The sequence below is a fragment of the Elephantulus edwardii genome, unplaced genomic scaffold, assembly GCF_000299155.1.
Source record: "Elephantulus edwardii isolate Elephantulus edwardi_28Jun2011 unplaced genomic scaffold, EleEdw1.0 scaffold00124, whole genome shotgun sequence".
Classification (NCBI taxonomy): domain Eukaryota; kingdom Metazoa; phylum Chordata; class Mammalia; order Macroscelidea; family Macroscelididae; genus Elephantulus; species Elephantulus edwardii.
This window is the reverse complement of record NW_006399874.1, coordinates 7,178,079-7,199,579: the sequence shown is the minus strand read 5'-3', so window position 1 is coordinate 7,199,579 and position 21,501 is coordinate 7,178,079. Positions and strand designations below refer to the sequence as shown.

The window sequence follows — 21,501 nt, the reverse complement described above, 5'->3', positions numbered from 1 at the left end:
AAAAAAAAAAAAAAAGAAACTAAGGCTAGTGGGCCAAGTCTAGCTTGGTTTTATATATAAATTTTCACTGAAAAATAGCCATAGCCCTTATTTCCATACTATCTATGGCTGCTTTTGAACTATAATGGCAGGGCCTGAGTAGCTGTAACAGAAATCGTATGATTCACAAAGCCTAAGTTATTTATATAATCTGGCTCTTCATAGAAAAGGTTTGTCAGTTCTTGGTCTAGTCCTTGATGTGCAGGGGCGAGTGGCAGTGGCAGTAAAGCAAGGTTTTCTCATACTGTAGTTTCTCCTGGCTGTGATACTACTTGCTCTACAGCAGCTTCTAGCTTGGTTCCCTGGCCCCTCTATGAATTTTACAAACTACTTCAAATTGTGCAATACTGTCGTAGAATGGGACTGACATCAGAGTTGGGGTAAGACTGAGGAAAATCTGGATAGATAATGTACACTGCATTGAAACAGATGAGGGAGAGAACAGTTTAAAAGCAATACATGATAGGGTACTATGGTTATCACAGGAATCCAGAATTAAGGTTCCATAGTGCAATGCATTCAGGGCAGGAGACAGGGGATTGTCTACCAACGAAGAACTCTATCTTTCGCTTTTCGAAGACAGGAGCAAACTGGGGGGAGGAGGGGGGTAGAGAAAAAAGTGCAACAATGAATGAATGGAAATCCAAAATCTCTCTAAATGTTCATTAAAATTAATAAAAAAAACCTTGTATAATAAATCCCTTTCTGTTGAAAATAACTAAATCCATTCTTGTTGCTGCAATTAAGAACCTTGAGTGCAATACAGAAGAACAAAAACAAATAATTAGGCCACAAGTTTAAAAAAAAATTACTTACATTATGTGTCATCTCGAAGTATTTCTGACATGCTACCTGGTAATGTGTCCCCTTTACTAAATCCAAAATCTAAAATGAATGAGAAAGAAAAAATTAGAAATTAAGCATCTTGTTGTTGGCCTTTCACCCTCTTCATTCCAGACAGAAAAATGCATTAAATCATGTAGCATGTTAGACTTCTGCAGCTTGGACACTGATAATTTTGACATTATACAGTAGCTCTTTAGGTCAGCACAAAACCACAGATGACAAGAGATAGTAAGTGATCTTTCTGACCTATCAACTGCGAATTTCAATAACTTTATCTCAGCAACAAGATGAAAGTAGATCCCAGCATGAAGGCTTTGACAGTTATTGTCAGAACATCATATAGCAACATCGCTTCCAAAATTATAGATATAAATCTAGGAACCTAAGTGGCTGGTGCATGAAGCAATCATGCAATGCTATTTAGATTTTTAGTTTTCACATTATCAATTTATAAAATACTGCTGTGTACCCAACAAGAAAATTTAATGTAAGCCCTTGAAAGGAGTATCTGTGAAGAGGGAATGCTTTCCCCTTCAATCAGATTTGTCCTTTTTTGAAATGACGTTATTTCTAGTAAAGCTCAGCAGAGTACGAGAGTGAACAGTCTATTCTGAACACCTATTAGGAACATCATCCTATCTTTTTGTAAATACAATTTGCTTTCCAATTCTACTTTATGTAATCTCTTTGGAGCGGTGCAAACTCCCATTCTTATCAACAGAGTGCAATGCTAGTTGAAATTTGTAAAGTTTCATCACCTTTTCCTTTCAAAATAAATAAAATGTATACTTGGCCTGTTTATCAAACACAGTAAAATGCTGGAAATAAGAGATAACCTGAAATGAAGAGAATCACAATTCTGGAGAAATGTTAATTTCTATTCCTTTTTTAAAGATAGACCTTTTCTGTGACAAACAAAAATGTACGTGATGTTCCGGCTTTCCTCATTATTGAATATAGCCTTACATCTTTTGACAGGCACACAAGTAAATTACAGCTGCAGGATGGGAATCATAAAATGCTGACAAGTATGTGCTTTAAAAATTGTTTTCTTGATTGTTTTATAGATCAAATTTATATGTACTATTTCACCTTTTGTTAAATCTTATATGAATGACATATGTAAATGTCAACCAATCACAGCACACAGCATTCTGTGTCTTTCCTTGAATTACTATTGGAGGGGTGGGTGCTGGGGAGAGAATGAATGGAAGTATAAAAAAATAAAGAAAATACTTTGAAAACTATTCTAATAATTTTGTGCTCATATTTTCCAATGCTTTTACAAATAATCAAATTGAGTTGAACTTAAAAAAATAACTACCAGTAAACATCACTAATAATAATACCAGTGAATTAGAATTTTGAGGAAGCATTCCAACGACAATTAAAGCTTAAAAATGAAGCCGTAAATTATTGAAAGACAAAGTGAGTTCATACACAGGCACAAAAGCTCAACTGTGTGGTTTATAATATGTTCCCTTTCTGTAAAAACAAAGCAATGAATTAAAAACTTATTCTTTATGGTTTTGTTTTATACTTAATATGTAAGTAAATAAAATAAAATAGTAAAAAACTACTTAAGATAATTAAAAATTTTTATAGTAGTAGATTGACAGAGAACTGGAAGAAATTTAAGAGGATTCAAATGAAGATGCAGAACAAAGAAAAACATTGCAAATGTCTGGTGGATCTTGGCTAAAAACTGATTATGTAGAACAAGATACTTTATTGGTTATGCGAAGGCATTCAACTGTGTGAACCACAAAAAACAATAAAGAAGCTGGATTACATGAAGAAGTACATGGAATCAAAACTGGAGGAAGATACATAAATAAGCTGAAATAATGACAGAATTTTGGACAATGATTTCTTCACTGCAAATACTTCTTTAAAAAACAAATGGCAACTATATACATGAGTGCACTTGATAGACTACATAGGAGTAAGACTGACTATATCTGAAGAAAGAGTTGACGGAGAAGTTCAAATGAGGACAGAGCTGACTCTAGAATAACGTGCGCATTTTCTAAGAAAATCTGCTAAACAACAAAAATGTTCTTTTAAACACTAAAGTGTCCTTGACTCAAGCCATGGTATTTTCTTTTTTTTTTTTTTTTTAATGCGTGTACCGTCAAATTGGATCTGACTGGTACAGGAGGCGATTGTTCCTCCTTCTTCAGCAGAGCATCTGGTGGATTTGAACTACACACCTCTATTGCTTCAGAAGCCTGTGGAAATTGGACAATGAATCAGGAAGACTAAATAACTGAAGCCATTGAATTGTGGTGTTGCCAAAGAATAGCAAATATATCACGAAATGTCACAAGAACAATAACAAGAAACTGTCTTAGAAGATGTGTAGCCAGAGTGCTCCTTAGAATCAAGTATAGTGAGACTCCATCCTCACACATTTTGGGATGACTTACTGAAGAAGGAAAACATGATTGGAAAGGTAGTGAGTCAGTGACAGAAAAGAAGACCCTCCATGAGATGGAATGGCTTAATGACTGCAACAATGGACTGAAGTAGAGCAGAGCCTGTAAAGATAACAGAACAGGCCAAGGTTTTTATCTACAGTTCACAGGAGTACAATGAATAATCTACAATTGACTTGAGAACTCTTAACAACAACAACAAAGAGTTCCCACAATGGCATGATCCATTTCCTTTAAGTATATTGCTGTATGTGTACTTTGGTCTTTCCTAGTACTACTATAACAGAAATACCATAAATGGGTAGCTTTAACAAATAAAAATATATTTTCTCATTGTATAGGAGGCTGGAAGTACTAATCCATGGTGTTGCCTTTAGGAAAAAGTTTTCTTTTTCTTTCTATTAGTTCTGGGAAAGGAACTTGTTTGTGTACTTTTAAGCTTCCAATTCGTGGTTTTATGAATATAGTTTGGCACCTATATTCCCTCAACAGCCTTTGCTTTACTTGTCCTTTTATATCTCAAAAGAGCATAATTTAAGATACACTCTATACTAATCTTATCACTCAAAGCATTGTACTTTATATTCTATACTGAAATGTTCATTTAGACTATGAATGCAACATCACTCTTCCTCAATTTATCATTCCTGCATAATAAATCATATGATTACTTGATAGAAAATGGCCAATACCAGTTCATCTCAGCTCACTAATGCCTAGGGTATCTATCTCTCTGCGTTTCATTTCATTTTTTATAACTTTCAATTTTATAGTCAAACTTTGTATATTCTATGTTCCAATTATTAACAAATATTTGTGGCTATTTTTTTTCTCGTTTTTTTAGCACTTTCCAAACCGAGGAGATCACCTTCTGGCATTTTATGTAAAAATATTCCTATTATTTATAAGATTTTCTAAAATCAGCTATTTCAGCAGTGGATGGCAAGTCTTTCTTAGTCTGTAAGCTCTGATGAAATCAGTCCATCATTGGTAACCTTGCTGGTACTTGAAATACTAGCTTACAGCATTTTCACAATATGAAAATCAACCCCCATATAGTAAATTGATGGACAAGTGCTTTACCCATAAAAGCAAATTATAATCAAGCATAAACATACAAAAATTATAAAAATAGTAGCATCACGTACCTATAAGGTACAAATACCTATAAGGTACAGGCAAGGTTACACATATAAAACCAACATGCATGCTCTGAGAAATACAAAATAAACTGTATGGCCAAGGGCAGTGTATCTGTAAGATTAGCAGAAGCCGGGAGTTGGGGTTACCAAGGCTCCAAGAGGTGAGTCATTTCACAAGTAGCACCTCTTCTGGTTTGTAGTGTGTGATGGATGTTTCAAGGGTGGGACACTCAGCCTGAGGCAGAGTTTTTGCTAGCTTCAGAGGAGCCTTGGCTAGTCAGCTTGGCCAGAGAAGGTTATCTTTGTCATTCCAGGGGACTGGATTACCTGATGGTCTACACAGGAATCAGATTGGTTACATTTGTGAAGGGGGGGGAATCTCTGGAACAGCTCAGTACCAGCTGTGAAAACTAGGCCAGGCATTGGTTGTGAAGCAGACCATCAACTACTCATTCAAGTTCAAACTGAAGCTGAAGAAAATCCAATCCAATCCACAAAAAACGAAGACCACAAGTCTATTCCACCAGAATTTAATGACCATCTCAAAAACAAGTTTGAGGTCTCAAATGAGTGAAAACCTGATGAACTGTGAGAGGATATAAAGAATATCATCTATGAAAAAGGCAAAAAGACATTACAAAGACAGAGGAGAAAGAAAAGACCAAGATGGATGTCAGAAGAGACTCTGAATATTGCACTAGAGCAGTGAGAAGCCAAAACAAATGGAAGAAATCAAGAAGTTAAGGAGCTAAACAGAAGATATCAAAGGGTAACTCAGGAAGACAAAGTATTATAACATAATGTGCAAAGACCTGGAAGAAAATAAAAAGGGACAAACTTGTTCAGCATTTCATAGGTTCAAGGAACTGAAGAACAAGTTTAAGCCTTGAGTTGAAATACTTAAGGATGCTGAGGGCAGATTTTTTAATGACCCAGGAAGCATCAAAAAAGATGGATAGGAGCACACAGAGTCACTATACTAAAAAAAAAAAAATTAGCTGACAGAAGAATTTCAAGGGAAAACATATAATCAAGAAGCAATGGTGAGGAAGGAGGAAATTCAATCATCAATGAAACACAGATAAACATTCTTCTGGCTCTTTCTGCTTTCGGCCAAGATCCATCTAACATTGGTTATCATGTCCCTAATGCCATGACCTCTTCTAAACCCAGCTTGCACATGTGGCTGCATAAGTTTAAGCTGCTCTGAAGGAGCTGGCAAAAAACAAGGTCCCAGGAATTGATGGCATACCAACTGACATTTCAACAAGATGCTGCCCTGGACATGCTCACCAGGCTGTGCCAAGAAATCTGGAGGACAACTCCCTGGCCAACTGAAAGGGAGCGATCTACATTTATTCCTATTCCAAAAACAGGTGACCCGACAGACTGTAAAAATTTTCAAATAATATTGATAATATCACACACAAACAAGCACAATCATGCTGAAGATTATCCAGAAATTACTGGAACAGTACATCAGCAGGGAACAGCCAGATGTGCAAGCTGGGTTTAGAAGAGGCCGTGGCACTAGGGACATGATAGCCAATGTTAGATGGATCTTGGCTGAAAGCAGAGAGAAGCAGAGGAATGTTTCATTGACTATGTGGATTACAATAAACTGTGGCTAACCTTGAGATGTTTGGGAACCCCAGAATAGAACCGTGCTCATGTGAATCCTATATTTGGACCAGGACACAGTAGTCCGAAGACAGCAGGGAAAATACTGCATGGGATCATGAAAGATGTGTGTCAAGGATGCATCCTATCTATCTTCATACCTTTTCAATTTATATTCAGAACAGATCATCCAGGAGGCTGGGCTTTATGAAGAGAAATGTGGCATCAGGACTGAGGAACACACATCAACAACCTGTGTTATGAATATGATACAACCTTGCTTGCTGAAATTGAAGAGAAGCACTGCTTGCATAAGTTCAAAGACTGCAGTCTTCAATACAGATTGAAGGTCAACATCAAAGAAACAAAGATTCACACCACTGGGCCAATTGGCAGCTTCACAATAGATGGAGAAGAGATTGAGATTGTTAACCATTTCAGCTTGATTGGTTCCACAATCAACACTCTTGACACTGTTGCTGTTATGTGCCATCAAGACGCTTGTGACTCATAGCGACCCTGTGTACAACAGCCCTAAACTCTGCTCTATCCAAAACCAATCTTATTGTCTCCAACATACCTATCCCCATTACCCCAGTGACTGAATCAATCCATCTCATCAAGGGTCTTCCTCTCCTGTGCTGTCCCTCCACCCTCCCAAGCATGACGTCCCTATCCAAGAAATGATCCTGCCTTGCAACATGTCCAAAGTATGTGAGAGGGAGCTTCAGAATCCTTGCCTCCAAGGAGCAATCTGGCTTCACCCTCTCCAGGATGAACTTGTTTGTTCTCCTAGCAGTCCATGGTATATTCAATACTCTTCTCCAACACCATAGCTCAAAGGCATCAATTCTCCTTCTATCCTCCCTAGTCATTGTCCAGCTCTCGATGCATAGCAAGTGACTGCAAAGACCATAGCCTGTATCAGACCTTATTTTCCAGACTGACTGCATTGCTCCTCAATACTTAGAGAGGTCTCTGACAGCAGACTTTTCCAATGCAATTCATCTTTTAATTTCCTGGCTGCTGGTATCAAGAGTGTTGATTGTAAAGCCAAGCAAACTGAAACCATTCAGCCCAGTGGTGAGAATCTTTGTTTTCTTGATGGTGACCTTCAATACATATTGCAGGTTGCAGTCCTTGACCTTATGCAGCAAGTGCTTCAGATGCTCCTCAGTTTCAGCAAGCAGGGTTATGTAATCGACATAATTCAGACTGTTGATGAGTCTCCCTCCAATCCTGACGCCACACTTTTCCTCATAGAGTCCAGCCTCTCGGATAATCGATTCCGCATACAGATTGAAAGGATAGGGAGATAGGACACATCCTTGAAACACACCCTTTCCAATTTTGAACCATGTAGTGTTTCCTTGCTCTGTTCTGAGTGTTCTGGGATTCCCATTTTCCTCAAGGTTAGCCACAGTTTGTTGTGATCCACACAGTCAAATGCCTTTGCATAGTCAATGAAACACAGATAGACATTTCTCTGGTATTCTCTGCTTTCAGCCAAGATCCATCTGACATTAGCTATAATAACTCTAGTGCCACAGCCTCTTCAAAATGCAGTCATTTTTGGATAATCTTCAGCAGAATCTTGCTTGCATGTTATATCAATAATATTGTTTGATAATTTCCACATTCTATTGGATCAACTTTCTTTGTAATGGAAACAAATATAGATCCCTTCCAGTCAGTAGGCCAGGTTGTTGTCCTCCAGATCTTGCCCCAACTTGGTAAGCACATCCAGGGCAGCATCTGTTTGTTGAAATATGTCAATCGGTATGTCATCAATTCCTGGGGCCTTGTTTTTTGCCAATTCTTTCAGAGCAGCTTGAACTTCTAGCAGTCACGAAATCAAAGGATGAACTGCATTGGAAAAGTCTGCTGTCAGGGACCTCTCTAGAGTGCTGAAGAGCAATGATGTCAGTCTAGAGACCAAGATGTGCTTTATCTAAGCTATGGTCTTTGGAATCACTTGCTATGTGTCAGAGAGGTAGACAATAACTAAGGATGAAAGAAGAATCAATGCCTTTGAGTTGTGGTCCTGGAGAAGAATGTTGACCATACTATGGATGACCAGGAGAACAAGCAGGCCAGTCCTGGAGAGAATGAAACCAAGTTATTCCCTGGAGGCAAAGATTTTGTAGCTCTGTCTCACATACTTTGGGCACACGGCCAGGAGGGACTAGTCCTTAGAGAAAACCACCATGCTTAGAATGGTGGAGGGACAGGGCACGAGAGGAAAACCCAGGATTAGATGGATTGACTCAGTGACTGGAGAAATGGGATTAGATCTGTTGGAGATGATGAGATTGGCTCAGCATAGGGCAGGGTTCAGAGCTATTGTACACAGGGTCGCAGGTGACTCAATGGCACATAACAACAGTAATATATGTGTGTGTATATATACACACACATTAATGACCTTAATTTCTTTAGGAAGAAAATAAAATGCTCATGATTTTAAAATTAAGATGAATAAATAAAAACATTTCCCTCACATACTAATATGAATATATATTGTAACCTCATATTGGGATCCATAGTATAGTGAAAAAAGGGAAAGAGGGAGAAATGGAGGGTCTCATTAACTACTGTATAGAATTTGGCATTTTTTCCCTCTGAGTAAATGGGGAACTACTGTGGTGTTCAAAGCCTAAGAGGACTTGAACTGACTTTAACAGAACAACTCTGCCTGCTGTGTTGAGAATAGATTGGAGTGGGCAGAGGTAGAAACAGGGAGGCTATTACAAGAACCCAGGGGATAAATGACGAAGGCTTCTATCAGGATGATAGCAGTAGCCTGGTGAGAATTGGACTTACAAGCATTTCTTATTTAATGGTCATAAACCATTTCTGGAAATGGGATGTTCTGGACAAAAATGTGCAACAGGAATCTATCCCCCAGTGTTTAAAGTAATGCAATTGCATATCACTTGACATTTTCTACAACCAGTTTTTTAAAGAAAACTAGTTTTAAAATACAGAACAATGTTTTATTTTTAGATATATATGTAATAAACTACCATATTAAGTGTTAAGTTCCAGAACCACTGTTTACTAACAACAAATTAATAAGACTGCTACCAAAAAATAACAACCGGAAGTTATGTTGTACTGAACAAGTAGGGAAGCTGAAGTGTCCTTTAGTTTTCAACATCACATATACACATTCCCTTCCAGACTTCAACATTTTTACAAGTTATTTTGATTCTATAATACAGGAAGTAAATGGAGACTTATTCTATACCTCATTTTGTTCAATTTCTCTAACATAAACATGGAGTATAGACACTATATTAGGGTGTGTGTATGGATGTTTTATTTAGGTTTAAAAATCAAGATGTTGTACTGGGGAAACAGTAACTGGACAGTGTACATGATACATCTATCATGAAGATGGAACTGATCAAATCGGCTGATGGCAGAACAACTCCAAGGTAAGAGGTAAAATCAGGGAAAAGGAAAGAAGAAATGTGATTTGAGTAAAACATTAAAGTTCAGTTTGTGAAACAGGAGGCAAACTTATAAATACGGCACACAAATACCAAAATAATAAAGATAGGTGACCTGGCCAGAATCTGGGAGGTAGAATTTGGGGTCAAAATTAGAAGTTAGATTGAAGATCACACCAGGCTTTGTTGGACCGTGGCCGTTTCCCCAGCAACGGCTTCTGCATGTCCAGAAGGATAACTCCTTGAGGCAAACAGGAACTGGCTCAGAGTGAGGGTCAGAAGTAGAATAAGTGAGAGAAATACTTCTCACACAAAGGTAGAAGCTCAGTGAGAAGCAGAAATATAAGGAGGTGGCAAAAGGAAACAAATGGGAAGAATACAAATGAAGAAAGCCAGGGCAATGGGGTAAGTAAAATGTTCACAGCTTGCTATTCATGTGGCCTATAAAAATCAAAGTGTAACTAACATCTTACAGAAGGTATTGTACTAGGGGATGTTGCCGTTGAGAATCCAGAAATAAACTCACAAATCTACAGTCAACCGATTTTTTACTAAGGTGCTAACTCCATCTGATGGGGAAGAAGAGACTCCTATAAACGTTTCTGGGGAAACTGGACCACCACTTGCTGAAACCTGAAACAGGACCTAGGCCTCATACAATATATAAAGCCAAAGCCAAAACAGATAAAGCATTTATATGTATAAACTAAAACTATAAAAATATCACCAGCAGGAGAAATAAAATCTAAGTACATGTTATAGTATGACATGCTGAGTACAATGAGTCAGTCAAAGAAAGAGAAATAATGTTTCACTTTATAAACACGTGCATGCGCAGCACGTACACACACACACACACACACACACACACACACACACACACACACACACGAGAAAAGGCAAGTATATATACACCAAAGTTTATTAGTGGCAACTAGGAGTAAGAGGGAGGGAGGGGGAAATGGGGACAGAGGTAACTGTGATGGAAACACTGATTAAGGGTTGTGCTGTACCAATTTCTGATATTTCTGTGAAGAAGCTGTACACCCATTAAAGATGAATGGTAGAACTTGTGTAATAGAGGTAGTTAGAAAAATGACCAGAAAAAAATCCTTAGTATGCTCATGAATAACCAAAAATTAGTTCCCTGCAAGTGTAGGATTATGGTTTCATGGGATATTCCAGTTAATTGTTCTAATATGTTTAATGCGACTGTTCCACATCCAAGTTCACTGGGGTCTTAGCCTCCAAGTGGTTCACCCAAGATAGGAGGACACTTAGTCTCTTTTTTCCTGGAAAAATAGAGGAAGAAGCAAAGTCAGGAATAGGAAGAGGAAATGAAATGTGTGGCTGGCAACTTCTGTGAACAACTGCCCTCTTTGGCACAAGACCAGAAGAAGTGAATGCTGCCCAGATGTCCTTACTGAGTATTTCGATCAGAGTTCACGGAAGAACACTAACTAAAATTAAGGATATATACTCAAAAACAGTCAATGTGGAATTCTGAAGAACTGCAGACTTTCTGAAGCCAAGTGGTTTCATGAACTCATGAAACTCCTTTCTTGAGATAATCTTAAACCAAAATTATCTCCTGATGTCACCTTAATATGCAACAACAGTTTATCTACTGAGAACTTTCTGAGGCCTTGAGCATTTTGCTTCTTTAGGAAATATAAATAGGGGATAAAATTGACAGCAATCATTCAAAAGATCAGAGAGTCAACTTAAGGGGCAGTAAGTTTAGTTGATGGGAGAAGAAAAACTCAGAAAGCAGAAAGAGACTAGTTGTACAATTAAAAAAACATCACTGGATTGTACATGTAGGAATGGTGATTGAATAGATAGCTATTTGCTATGTATGTGACCAAGAGAAAAGAAAATTTTTAAAAAGAGCTACTATTCCTTAAATGACAGTTTGGCTTTCTGTTCTGGGAGCTCTAGTGGTAAAGTGGGTAAGAAGTAGCATTACCAGTCCAAAAAGATGTAGCACAAATCCATCAACTGTTTCAAAATGAGAAAGCTAGGCAATATCCTCACATGATTCATAGCCTCTGAAAACTCACTTGAGTGTCAGCTATGAGTTGGTTCTGATTCTATGTCACATAAAAACAATTTCCAGACCAAGTACAAAATACCAAGTGTAGCAAACCATTTATTTTTCTAATCTTCCTCATCTGCAATCAAAGGCTAAGGAAAATGAAGAAAAGGAACAAAAATATTAGACATATATTTTGGCAATTAATAATCTTTAAATTTCCTCTCAAATTTTTAATTATTCTTTATTAGCTGATTTAACTCACTAAGAAGAATAGTAGATATATTTTATTTTTAAACAGCAGTTTGTCATTTTCAAAGGGAAAAGTCAGCTGGGATTTCCTAGAAAGGCATTAATCATTTCATGTGCAAGTCAAATTACAGTTCTGGATTTTTCTTTAAAAGAATTCTAATTAAACTGACATATTTCAACAAACAGATGCAGCCCTGGTCACGCTCACCAGGTAGTGCCAAGAAATCTGGAGGACAACTACTTGGGCAGCTGCCTGGAAGAGATCTATATTTACTCTCATTAAAAAAATGGTGATCCAACAGACAACAGATAAATGGAAATTATTAAACAATATCACTAATATTACACACAAGATCCTGTTCAAGATTATCCAAAAACAACTGGAACAGTACATTAACAGAGAACTGCCAGATGTGCACGTGGGCCTTAGAAGAGTCTGTGGCACTAGTGGCCTTGACCATAAATCAGTGTTAGATGGATCTTAGCTGGAAGCTGAAAGTAGAGAGTACTAGAGGAATGTCTATCCACATTTCATTGACTATGCAAAGCCATTTGACTGAGTGGATCACAACAAACTTTGGTTAAATCTGAGAGGAATGGGAATCCCAGAACACTTGATTGTGCTTATGCAAAATCTATAATTGGACCAGGAGGCAGTTGTCAGACAGAGAAAAAAAAACACTGCACGGTTCAGAATCAGAAAAGGTCTACACCAGGGATGCATCCATACCTTTTCAATCTATATGTGGAATAGATCATCTGGAATGCTGGACTTTATGAGGAGAAGCGTGGAATAAGGATTGGAGGAAGACTCATCAACAACCTGCAATATGCAGATCACATAACCTTGCTCACTGAAACTGAGAATCTAAGGCATTTGCTGCAGAAGGTTAAGAACTACAGTCTTCAATATGGATTGAAGCTTAAAATCAAGAAAACAAAGATTCTAACCATTTGGCTGACCGGTAGCATCCCGATAGTTGGAGATTGAGACTGTTAACAATTTCACCTCACTTGGTTCTAAAATCAACATTCATTGAGAATGAGTGGGAACCAGCAGTTGGGAAATCAAAAGACGAATTGCACTGGGAAAAATCTGCTGTCAGAGATGTCTCCAGGATGTTGAGGAAAAATGATGATAGTCTAGAGATTAAGATGCACCTGATCCAAGACATGGTTTTCGCCATTACTTACTACGCATCAGAGAGCTGGACAATGACTAAGAATGATAGAAGAAAAAATGATATCTTTCAGTTGTGCTGGAGAAGAGTATTGAACAAGGATTTTGAAGTTCTATCTCACATTGTTGCCAGGAGTGACCAGTCCTTGGAAAGGAACATCATGCTTGGAAAGGAGGAGGGACAGGGCAGGAGAGGAACAACCCAGATGAGACGGTCTGATACAGTAATTGGAGTAACGGAGGTAGATGTGTCAGAGACAGTTAGATTGGCTCAGAAGTGAGGAGAGTTCAGAACTATTGTGCAAAGAATTGCTATGAGCTGCAAGAGACTCAATGACACGTTAACAACAACAAGAAGAAGATATTCCTATACTTGAGGAACCAAAAGCAAACACAGTGATATTTAAAATTAGCTCAGTAACAGTCATAGCTAGTCAATTAACACAGCAGAAAATCCTAGTGGAATGTTTATATGTCCAATAGGAATATATGTAACATGTTTCTCTTTCTATTACTCTCTAATATTCCCTGCCATCCGCAACTTCCACAACTTCAGTGCCTGCCAGTGAGGTTCAGACGATCATCTGGCAGTAGAACGGAGCCACCTGTCTACTGTTGGCTCCAGTGAGTAGACTGCTGTATAGCTAGATATGCTGCATTCACCAATTAGACATGTGGTTAATCTGACTCCAATTCAAGGTCATTTTCAGTCTTACTTAAAAGTAGCATTAACAAACTTGTTCCTTCCTCCAAACTCAACTTTGCAAACCAACAGGTCATGCTGATATTTTTCCATTCTGCTTCTAACCTTCCTTTATTTCAAAGGTGAATAAATGAAAACGTGGCAGAAGATGCAGGGTCTGAAACACTTCTGAACATATTACTCTGCTTCCCTTTCTCACACACTTAGGAACTCTGTTGTGACCTTTGTTTATTGGTGGGTTAGGAGCAAGTTTTCTCTCTTAAATACGTACTTTCACTGGTTTAAAACACAGCAAAAATGTTCCTGCCTTTCTCTTTATTGGCTATAAACACAGTTAATTGACTGAGTCAATTCTATCTCTAAGTGTCTTTAAAACCTACTCTTCCCTCTCCATTGTTCAAACCTCACCATTGTCTTTTTTACAGCAAAGCTTCCAGATTATTTTTTCATCACTCAGGATGGTATCCACCAGGTCACCAGAATAACTTTTCTGAAATCTGATTCAAAGGCTGGCATTCCCTTTTTGCTGGCTCCCAGCCATGGATAAATTCTTAATCATGGTTCAAAAGTCATCTCTGCCAGCCTCTAGCCTTCCTTGTTGGCCTCTTCTCCTCACCCTGGGTGTTTCTTATATTTTACTCTAGTTTAACCCACAGTGTTTTGTTTAGACTTTCACTCCAAAATCCTAGTGTGATTCAAGGGTTCTCTCTACTAATATATTGTTTGATTTTGTTTAATCCAGAATAATCTATATTTCTTTATGGTAAGGTTTTCTAGGGATGTTTCTTAAATTAATTTGTCCTCAGAATCTGTTTTCACAGCTCTCCTGGGGTTATTCAGATATACTCGGAGAGCTTCACCTGAATTAACACTCACTATTCCTTCAAATGCCTTTATTCCTTTATACTGTTATTGTACAACACACTATACATCTATATTTAACATGGTATAAATAGAACTTCACCAAACTCATTTGTTTCTTATCAATTTCTCCTATTTGAATATAAGCTACACATACATTATACAGTATTGTCTTGTTAGCTTTCTTCATCACTATATATTCCTACTAGGGAGCTCTGGTAGTCTAGAAGGTAAGGAGGTGTGCTCCAGCCTCTAATGTAGGTAGTTCGAATCCACCAGGTGCTCCATGGTAGAAAGATGGGAAATCTCTTCCTGTGCAATTTACAGTCTCTGAAAACCCGACAAAGGATCAGCTGTGGGTTGGTTCTGACTCAAGAGTAATGAATTACTTTTTGTTGTTTTATTCCTACTAGGGAGTTTGGTGGTGTAGTTGGTAGGGAGTTTTGCTGCTAACTCAAGGCAAATGGTTTGAAGTCACCAGTCACTTCTCAGGTGAAAGATGGGCAACCTCCTTCTACATGATTTACATCTGTGGAAAATCCACTGGAGTTCCAACTTGAAGGCAATGAATTTTCAGTTTATGGGGGTCTCTGGCCCAGAGTCTGCCAGCATTACACAATACTGAAATGTTTGGTCATGCCTGCAGGCTGAGGGCTGGGGGCTAGTGTGTTGTGAATCTCGGTTCCACCTGGACCTTAGGATGGCCTCTCTCCTCTTGAGGAGGGACATGTATGGAATGCTCAGGGCTCTTAATGGCTTTCTTTTCGTCCCAAGCGGGGCTCAGCAGAGAGGACGTGCCAGATGAATTGAGGGTCTCTGGCCCAGAGTCTGCCAGCATTTGGGCATGCAGGAATTGTAAAATACTGAAATGTTTGGCCACACCTGGAGGCTGAGGGCTAGTGTGTTGAATCTCAGTTTAAGCCGGACCTTAGGATGGCCTCTCGCAACTTGAAGAGGATGGACACATATGGAAGGAACCTTGGGCCTCTTTTTAATTGTTTTTGGTCAAACATTCTTCTAGGCTGTATAGCCTTGGTCTGTCCACTTGCTATACAGAGGTAACCTGTGGTTACTGTGAAGCTAACACCATGACACTGATGTGTCAGATGTGATAATGGTTACCCTTTGTGGATGGTGTTTGGTGGAGCTCCTCGATTAAAACAAGCTTGGAAGCAGGAGTGGCAACCACTTCCGAAATAGCTTGTCTCCGGAAACCCTATGAACCTGGAGAAAGGATGGAAGTTATCCAAGTGTTCAGGTCTTTTGTTCATAGGCTCACTATGAGTCACCTATGACTTGACGGCACTTAACAAAAAGAACAACATTCCTACTAAGCAGCCATGGTTAAGTGCTCAATGGCTAACCAAAAAGGCTATTTTAAACTGCTCTGTAGCACTATGGAAGAAAGAGCTGGCAACCAGCTTCCTTAAAATCACAGCTAGAAAATGAGACATTCTGTTCTGTCACAGGAGGTCTCTACAGAGGTGAACTACTCAGTGGCACTTGAAAGCAGATTTCTCTACTGCCTCAGACACTTGAAATGCAGTTGTCACTCACTATTATTTTCTGAGATTAAATGAATGCTGTTCCTTTTAATATTAATATATCCCACCTCTTTCCCCTGGGCAAATGTCTACTAAACTTTCAAACACAATTACTAGGGACTTCTTCGTGACATATTTCCTGATGGCACACCTCTGTCTCTTTTACAAAAGCACTTTTCTGTTTCTGTGATAAACACTTTGAAGATAGTTTCATTAAAGCACTTATCATAGTTAATAATGTCTTTTAACCCTAGACTGTGAGGTCAGAACCAGAGTTTCTTATTCATCTATTTCCAGATTTGAACATAGTAAAAACTCTGTGACATGTCAAGTACTCAGTAAACATTCACTGAGTAACAAAATGCCTATCTTTCCTCACCAATGTGATTTACTTCTGTTTTAATCAGTCCTTAGGGGATTTCTGCTAGCAGCGTCGCAATTAGGCAATTGCCTTTCATTCTTCTATCCATTGGTTCTACTCCAGCCCTCCACTTTGTACCACCACAAGGTGGAAGATAAAGTAAACTCTTTCACAAAGAAAAAAGGACTTGAGAGGTTTTTCTTGTCATAATTTGAGGGTACTCTGGAGAAATATATAAATTATCTATCAAATTAACTTGAATACAAATGTAGGAATTTGCTGTTACTAGGTATAGCCTCGCACATACAAGCAAATACATGAATAAAGATAAGCAGGGAGCAGCCTCTTTCAAGCCCTTTCAGATATATTTTCAAGCAGTAAGCAATGAAAGTCAGTAAGCCATTTGCCTACTCCAGTTAGTCAGGCAATATCAGTAGTAAGAATTTAGTAGTTCTTACAGTGAAGTTGGTAAATGTTAATATTTGGGGTTATAGAGACTAAAGAGGTAATTTCTGCCCTCAAAGAGGATAAAGCCACAGTTACAATCTGGAGGGGAGACTGGCGGGGCGAGGGGGGGGGGTTGTGATAAGATTACATCTCAGTGAAAAGATTCTAACACAAACACATGATATGACAGGAGAAGGAAGGGGAGGCAGGAGAGCTAGCCTAGTCAAAAGTTAATGAATGAACAGGAATTAAGATAAAGAAAGGAGGAAAGACCATCCAGCTATAGTGAAATACATACAAAGGCACAAAACATGGAGTAGAACTAAAATTAATCACACACTATGCATCTGAAGCTGGACAATGAATAAAGATGAAGAATTGATGCCTCTGAGCTGTCATATTAGAGAAGAGTATTGAATATCCCATGGACTGCCAAGAGAACAGATATGTCTTGCAGAAAGTACAACCAGAATGCTCCTGGTAGGCAAAAATGATACTGCCTTGTCTCATACTTTTGGCATGTTGCTAGAAGAGGCTACTCCTTGGAAAAGCACATCATGTTTGGAAAGGTGGAGGGTCAGTGAAAGAGAGGAAGATCTTTCATGAGATGAACTGACAGAATGACTGCAACAACAGGCTTAAAGGGTGTCAGAGACGATGAGGATGCTCAGATCTGTTGTTCACAGGGTCACTACGAGTCGTAATTGACTCAATGGCACCTAAGAACAATAACAAAAAATACCAGGGGAGGTCTAATGGCTTAGTGAAGCCAACTCAACATCATGCCATTTGAATCCACCAGCTGTTCCTCAGGAGAAAGATAAACATCTCCTACCAGATTACTGCCTCTGAAAACCCACTAGAAGGTCAGTGATGAGTCACTTCTAACAAACTCGGTAGTAATTAACCACAACAATAAGATACTAGAACCTGGAGAGACATTTCTCTAAAGATACGCAAATGGTCGGTAAGTACACTAAAGGATGGTTTAACATCATTATTGATTAGAGAAATGTAAACCAAAAAACTACAATGACACTACCACTTCATACTTGATAGAATGACTACTAAAGAAAAAGGGGGAAAAATGAAAATAACAGGAGTTGGCAAAAATGTGGAAATGCATAGCTGCTGTAGTGGCAGTTTACCGTTTTCTCAAAAAGCTGAACATCATAAAAGGAGAAATTATATATAAGACCACAATCACAAAATGCTGAAGAAAGGTTTATTCATGGTTAAAAGCATTCTTTTTTTTTAAAAAATAATTTTAATGAACATTTACAGAGATTTTGGATTTCCATTCATTCATTGCTGCACTTCTCTCCCCGCTCAGCCCTCCTCCCCACCCCCAACCGCCCCAGTTTGCTCCTCTCTTTGAAAAGTAAAAGAAACACTCCCTCCCTGGTACACAATCCCCGGCACCTCTCCAACTGCCCCAAGTACATTCCACTATGCAACCTTAATTGTGGACTCTTGTGATAACCATAATACCCTATCATACATCGCTTTTAAATTATTCACGCCCTCATCTATTTCAGTGCAGTATACACAATCTCTCCAGTTTTTCTCAGTCTTAAAAGCATTCTTGATGATGACCAGGGACTGGAAGACTGGGAGAGTGGAGTGAAAATTAGCAAGTAGATAATACACACTTAGTAAGATGAGTGAAAAGAAAGGCAATATATAATAAGAGATGAATAGACATTGTTACTGCTGGAATTAATTCTACAAAACAAAATGTGCATGAATGAAAAGCCAAAATGTTTTGTCAACTTTTACTTGGATCATAGTTTTTTAAAGAAGGCTAAATATAAAACCACCATTATTTTTTATTGTTATGTGTCATCAAGTCAGAAATGACTCATAGCTGACCATCCTGTGGATTGTCAGTGACAGTAAATCTCATGGGAGGAGATGCTCACGTATGTCCTTCAGAACAGCTGGTGGATTCGAACTGCCTACCTCTGGGCTGACTGTGAAACTCTTTACCACTACACCACTAGAGCTTCCCAAAGTACAATATAAAACCCAGAAATTTCACAGTTAAGTGTTGCGCGCCTTGCCTGTCTAGCAGGAATAAGGACACAACACACTAACGGTTCCTTCTCACAGCGGTTTACTCAGGAGTTTTGTTACAGAGGGTGGTGGAAGATGGAGTCTTTTTCTTTGAAGATGGAGTCTCTCTCTCCCTTCCTGGGTGCAGCTTTTATCCCCTTCTCGGTACTCCGCCCATCACCGCCCATCAGTCTCATGTGTCATGCCTCCATTGGACCATTAACCCCACGTGAGATCAAGCCATCAACCAATGAGAACACAGTGCCCAAATAAGGTCTTATTTGTGATTCTGGCAAACAAAGAGAAGCAGGAAATCAGCGCCATCTTGTAATGGCGACCATGCGGCCGTTCATGGCCCTCCACACTTAAGTATTCCACACCTAGCCAAAATAAAACAAAGAATGAAATATATACCTGAACAGCAAAAACACGGAAACAATTCCCATGTCTATCAACAAACGAGTGAATTAAAAAAAAAAAAAAGAAAGAAAAAAGTTCTGGTATATGCTATAAAAACAAAAATTAGCCTTATCCAGACTCAATAGAACATATATTTTTATTCTGATTTCACTTATCGGAAATACGGAGAACAGAATAATCTATAGAAATTAGACTTAAAGTTACCAAGGATTAGAGAGTTTGTCAACAAAGTAAGTAGCTATTTAACGAGTATGGAGCTTCTAATTCGAGTGATGAAAATGTTGTTGGAAATAGTAATAGTGGTAGTTTTATAACACTGCAAATGTAAAATGTTCATTTAAATGGTGAAATTTATGTTACATTTCTTTTACTACACTAGGAAAAATAGCATATCACATTAGTGTCAAGAACCTTTTTGAGTAAAAGAATTTTCAAATTAATTATTTACAAAAGTAGTAAGACTGAGAAAAACTGGATAAATTATATATACTGCATTGAAACAGATGAGGGAGAGAACAGTTTAAAAGTGATACATGATAGGGTATTATGGTTATCACAGGAGTCCAGAATTAAGGTTGCATAGTGGACTGCACTCAGGGTAGGGGGATTGTATACCAATGAAGGAGTTTTTCTTCTGCTTTTCAAAGAGAGGAGTGAACTTGGAGGAGAGGGGGGCAGGGAGAAAAGTGCAACAATGAATGAATGGAAATCCAAAATTTCTGTAAATGTTCATTAAAATTAATAAAATAAATTTTTTTAAAGTAGTATATGCCATCCTGAGTCAAAAGACATGTGGATGATAAGAGAACATATTTAAGTACACTTTAAAAAAAAGAAAAAGTTTCAAATATACTTTCAGTTTCAAGCATGGGTATTTAGTGTGTCAGGTACTCTGAGGAGGATGCTTTCTAGTTATATCCCCTTCTCAGACCTAAAGCACACATTCTCCAGTGTCAGTGTGTTGACTGACAGCTTATAATAGAAGATGTCAAATTGATTTGAGTGGGGATGTGTGTGTGAGTATCTGCATGTGTGTGAACATCTATAACAATAGTGATATCTACCTTATATTTCTACTACGTAACAGATACTTTTCTAGCTATTTTGCTTAATTATTAGCTCTCATTATTAGTCCTTTAACTCTGTTCTTTGTTTACATACTCAAACATATTTCATAAAAAATGCTTACAACAATCTTTTAAATCGGGAGATATTTTGGTGAATCTGATTAAGATTGTGAAACTCCCAGTTAAAAAGTACTATGGGGGGAGCTCTGGTGGCCTAGTGGCAAGAAGCTGCACTGCAATCCCAGAGGTACACGGTTCAAATCTACCAGATGCTCTGCCGGAGAAGGAGGGGCAATATCCTCCTGTACCAGTCAGATCTGATTTGATGGTACACGCACACAAAATTAAAAAAAAAAAAAGTACTATGCATACGTAATCCTGATACATTCTTATAAATGAACCAAGTACCCAAAAAAGTACAACTTTCTTAGATGAAATATAATAACTTATAAGTAGATCATGTTATTATAACTTTCTTATGTGGCTTTTTTTTTTTTAAATTTCACAGTACTGAAACTCTAACAATGAATATTTCTCATTGCCTTTTTATTTATTTGACTTCAGGTTTTCAATATTTTTTGTTGTTGTTGAACTAGGAATTTAAAAAGGGAGTTCTGGTGGCCTAGTGGCAAGAAGATGCACTGCATCCTAAAGGCACGCAGTTTGAGGCCCTTAGCTGCTCCACGGGAGGGAGAAGGAAGAGCAATCTCCTCCCATGGGATTAATTGCCTCTGAAAATCTGCTGGGGGTCAGCGATGGGTTGACTGGTTCTGACTTGACAGTACACAGCAACAACAACAATATGAACTAAAAAAAGGATTCTTGAGAAATGATTTTTTTTAAGCAACTACAGAAAGCTTTTATTTGGTCAAAGTAACAGTGCTATTGATGCAACAAAAAAAACAACCAATAAAAGTCTGAAATAACCCCCTCAATACTACTTCAAAACAAATATATCAAACTTGATTTCCAACAGAATGTAGTTATTCTTCACTAATAAATCAAAACCCAAGACCCAGATTGTTATATATAATAT

The 21,501-nt window shown here is 38.1% G+C and overlaps 1 protein-coding gene across 1 annotated transcript in view; it reads right to left on the bottom strand.

Moving 5' to 3' along the window:
• The window catches only part of PRIM2 (primase, DNA, polypeptide 2 (58kDa)), a 443,510-nt gene that overhangs the window by 11,396 nt on the left and 410,613 nt on the right, over nucleotides 1-21,501 (bottom strand). Inside the window, exon 12 of the mRNA XM_006893148.1 lies at nucleotides 856-924. Within this exon, the coding sequence (XP_006893210.1) occupies nucleotides 856-924 (69 nt within the window). The remainder of the gene's footprint in view (nucleotides 1-855; nucleotides 925-21,501) is intronic.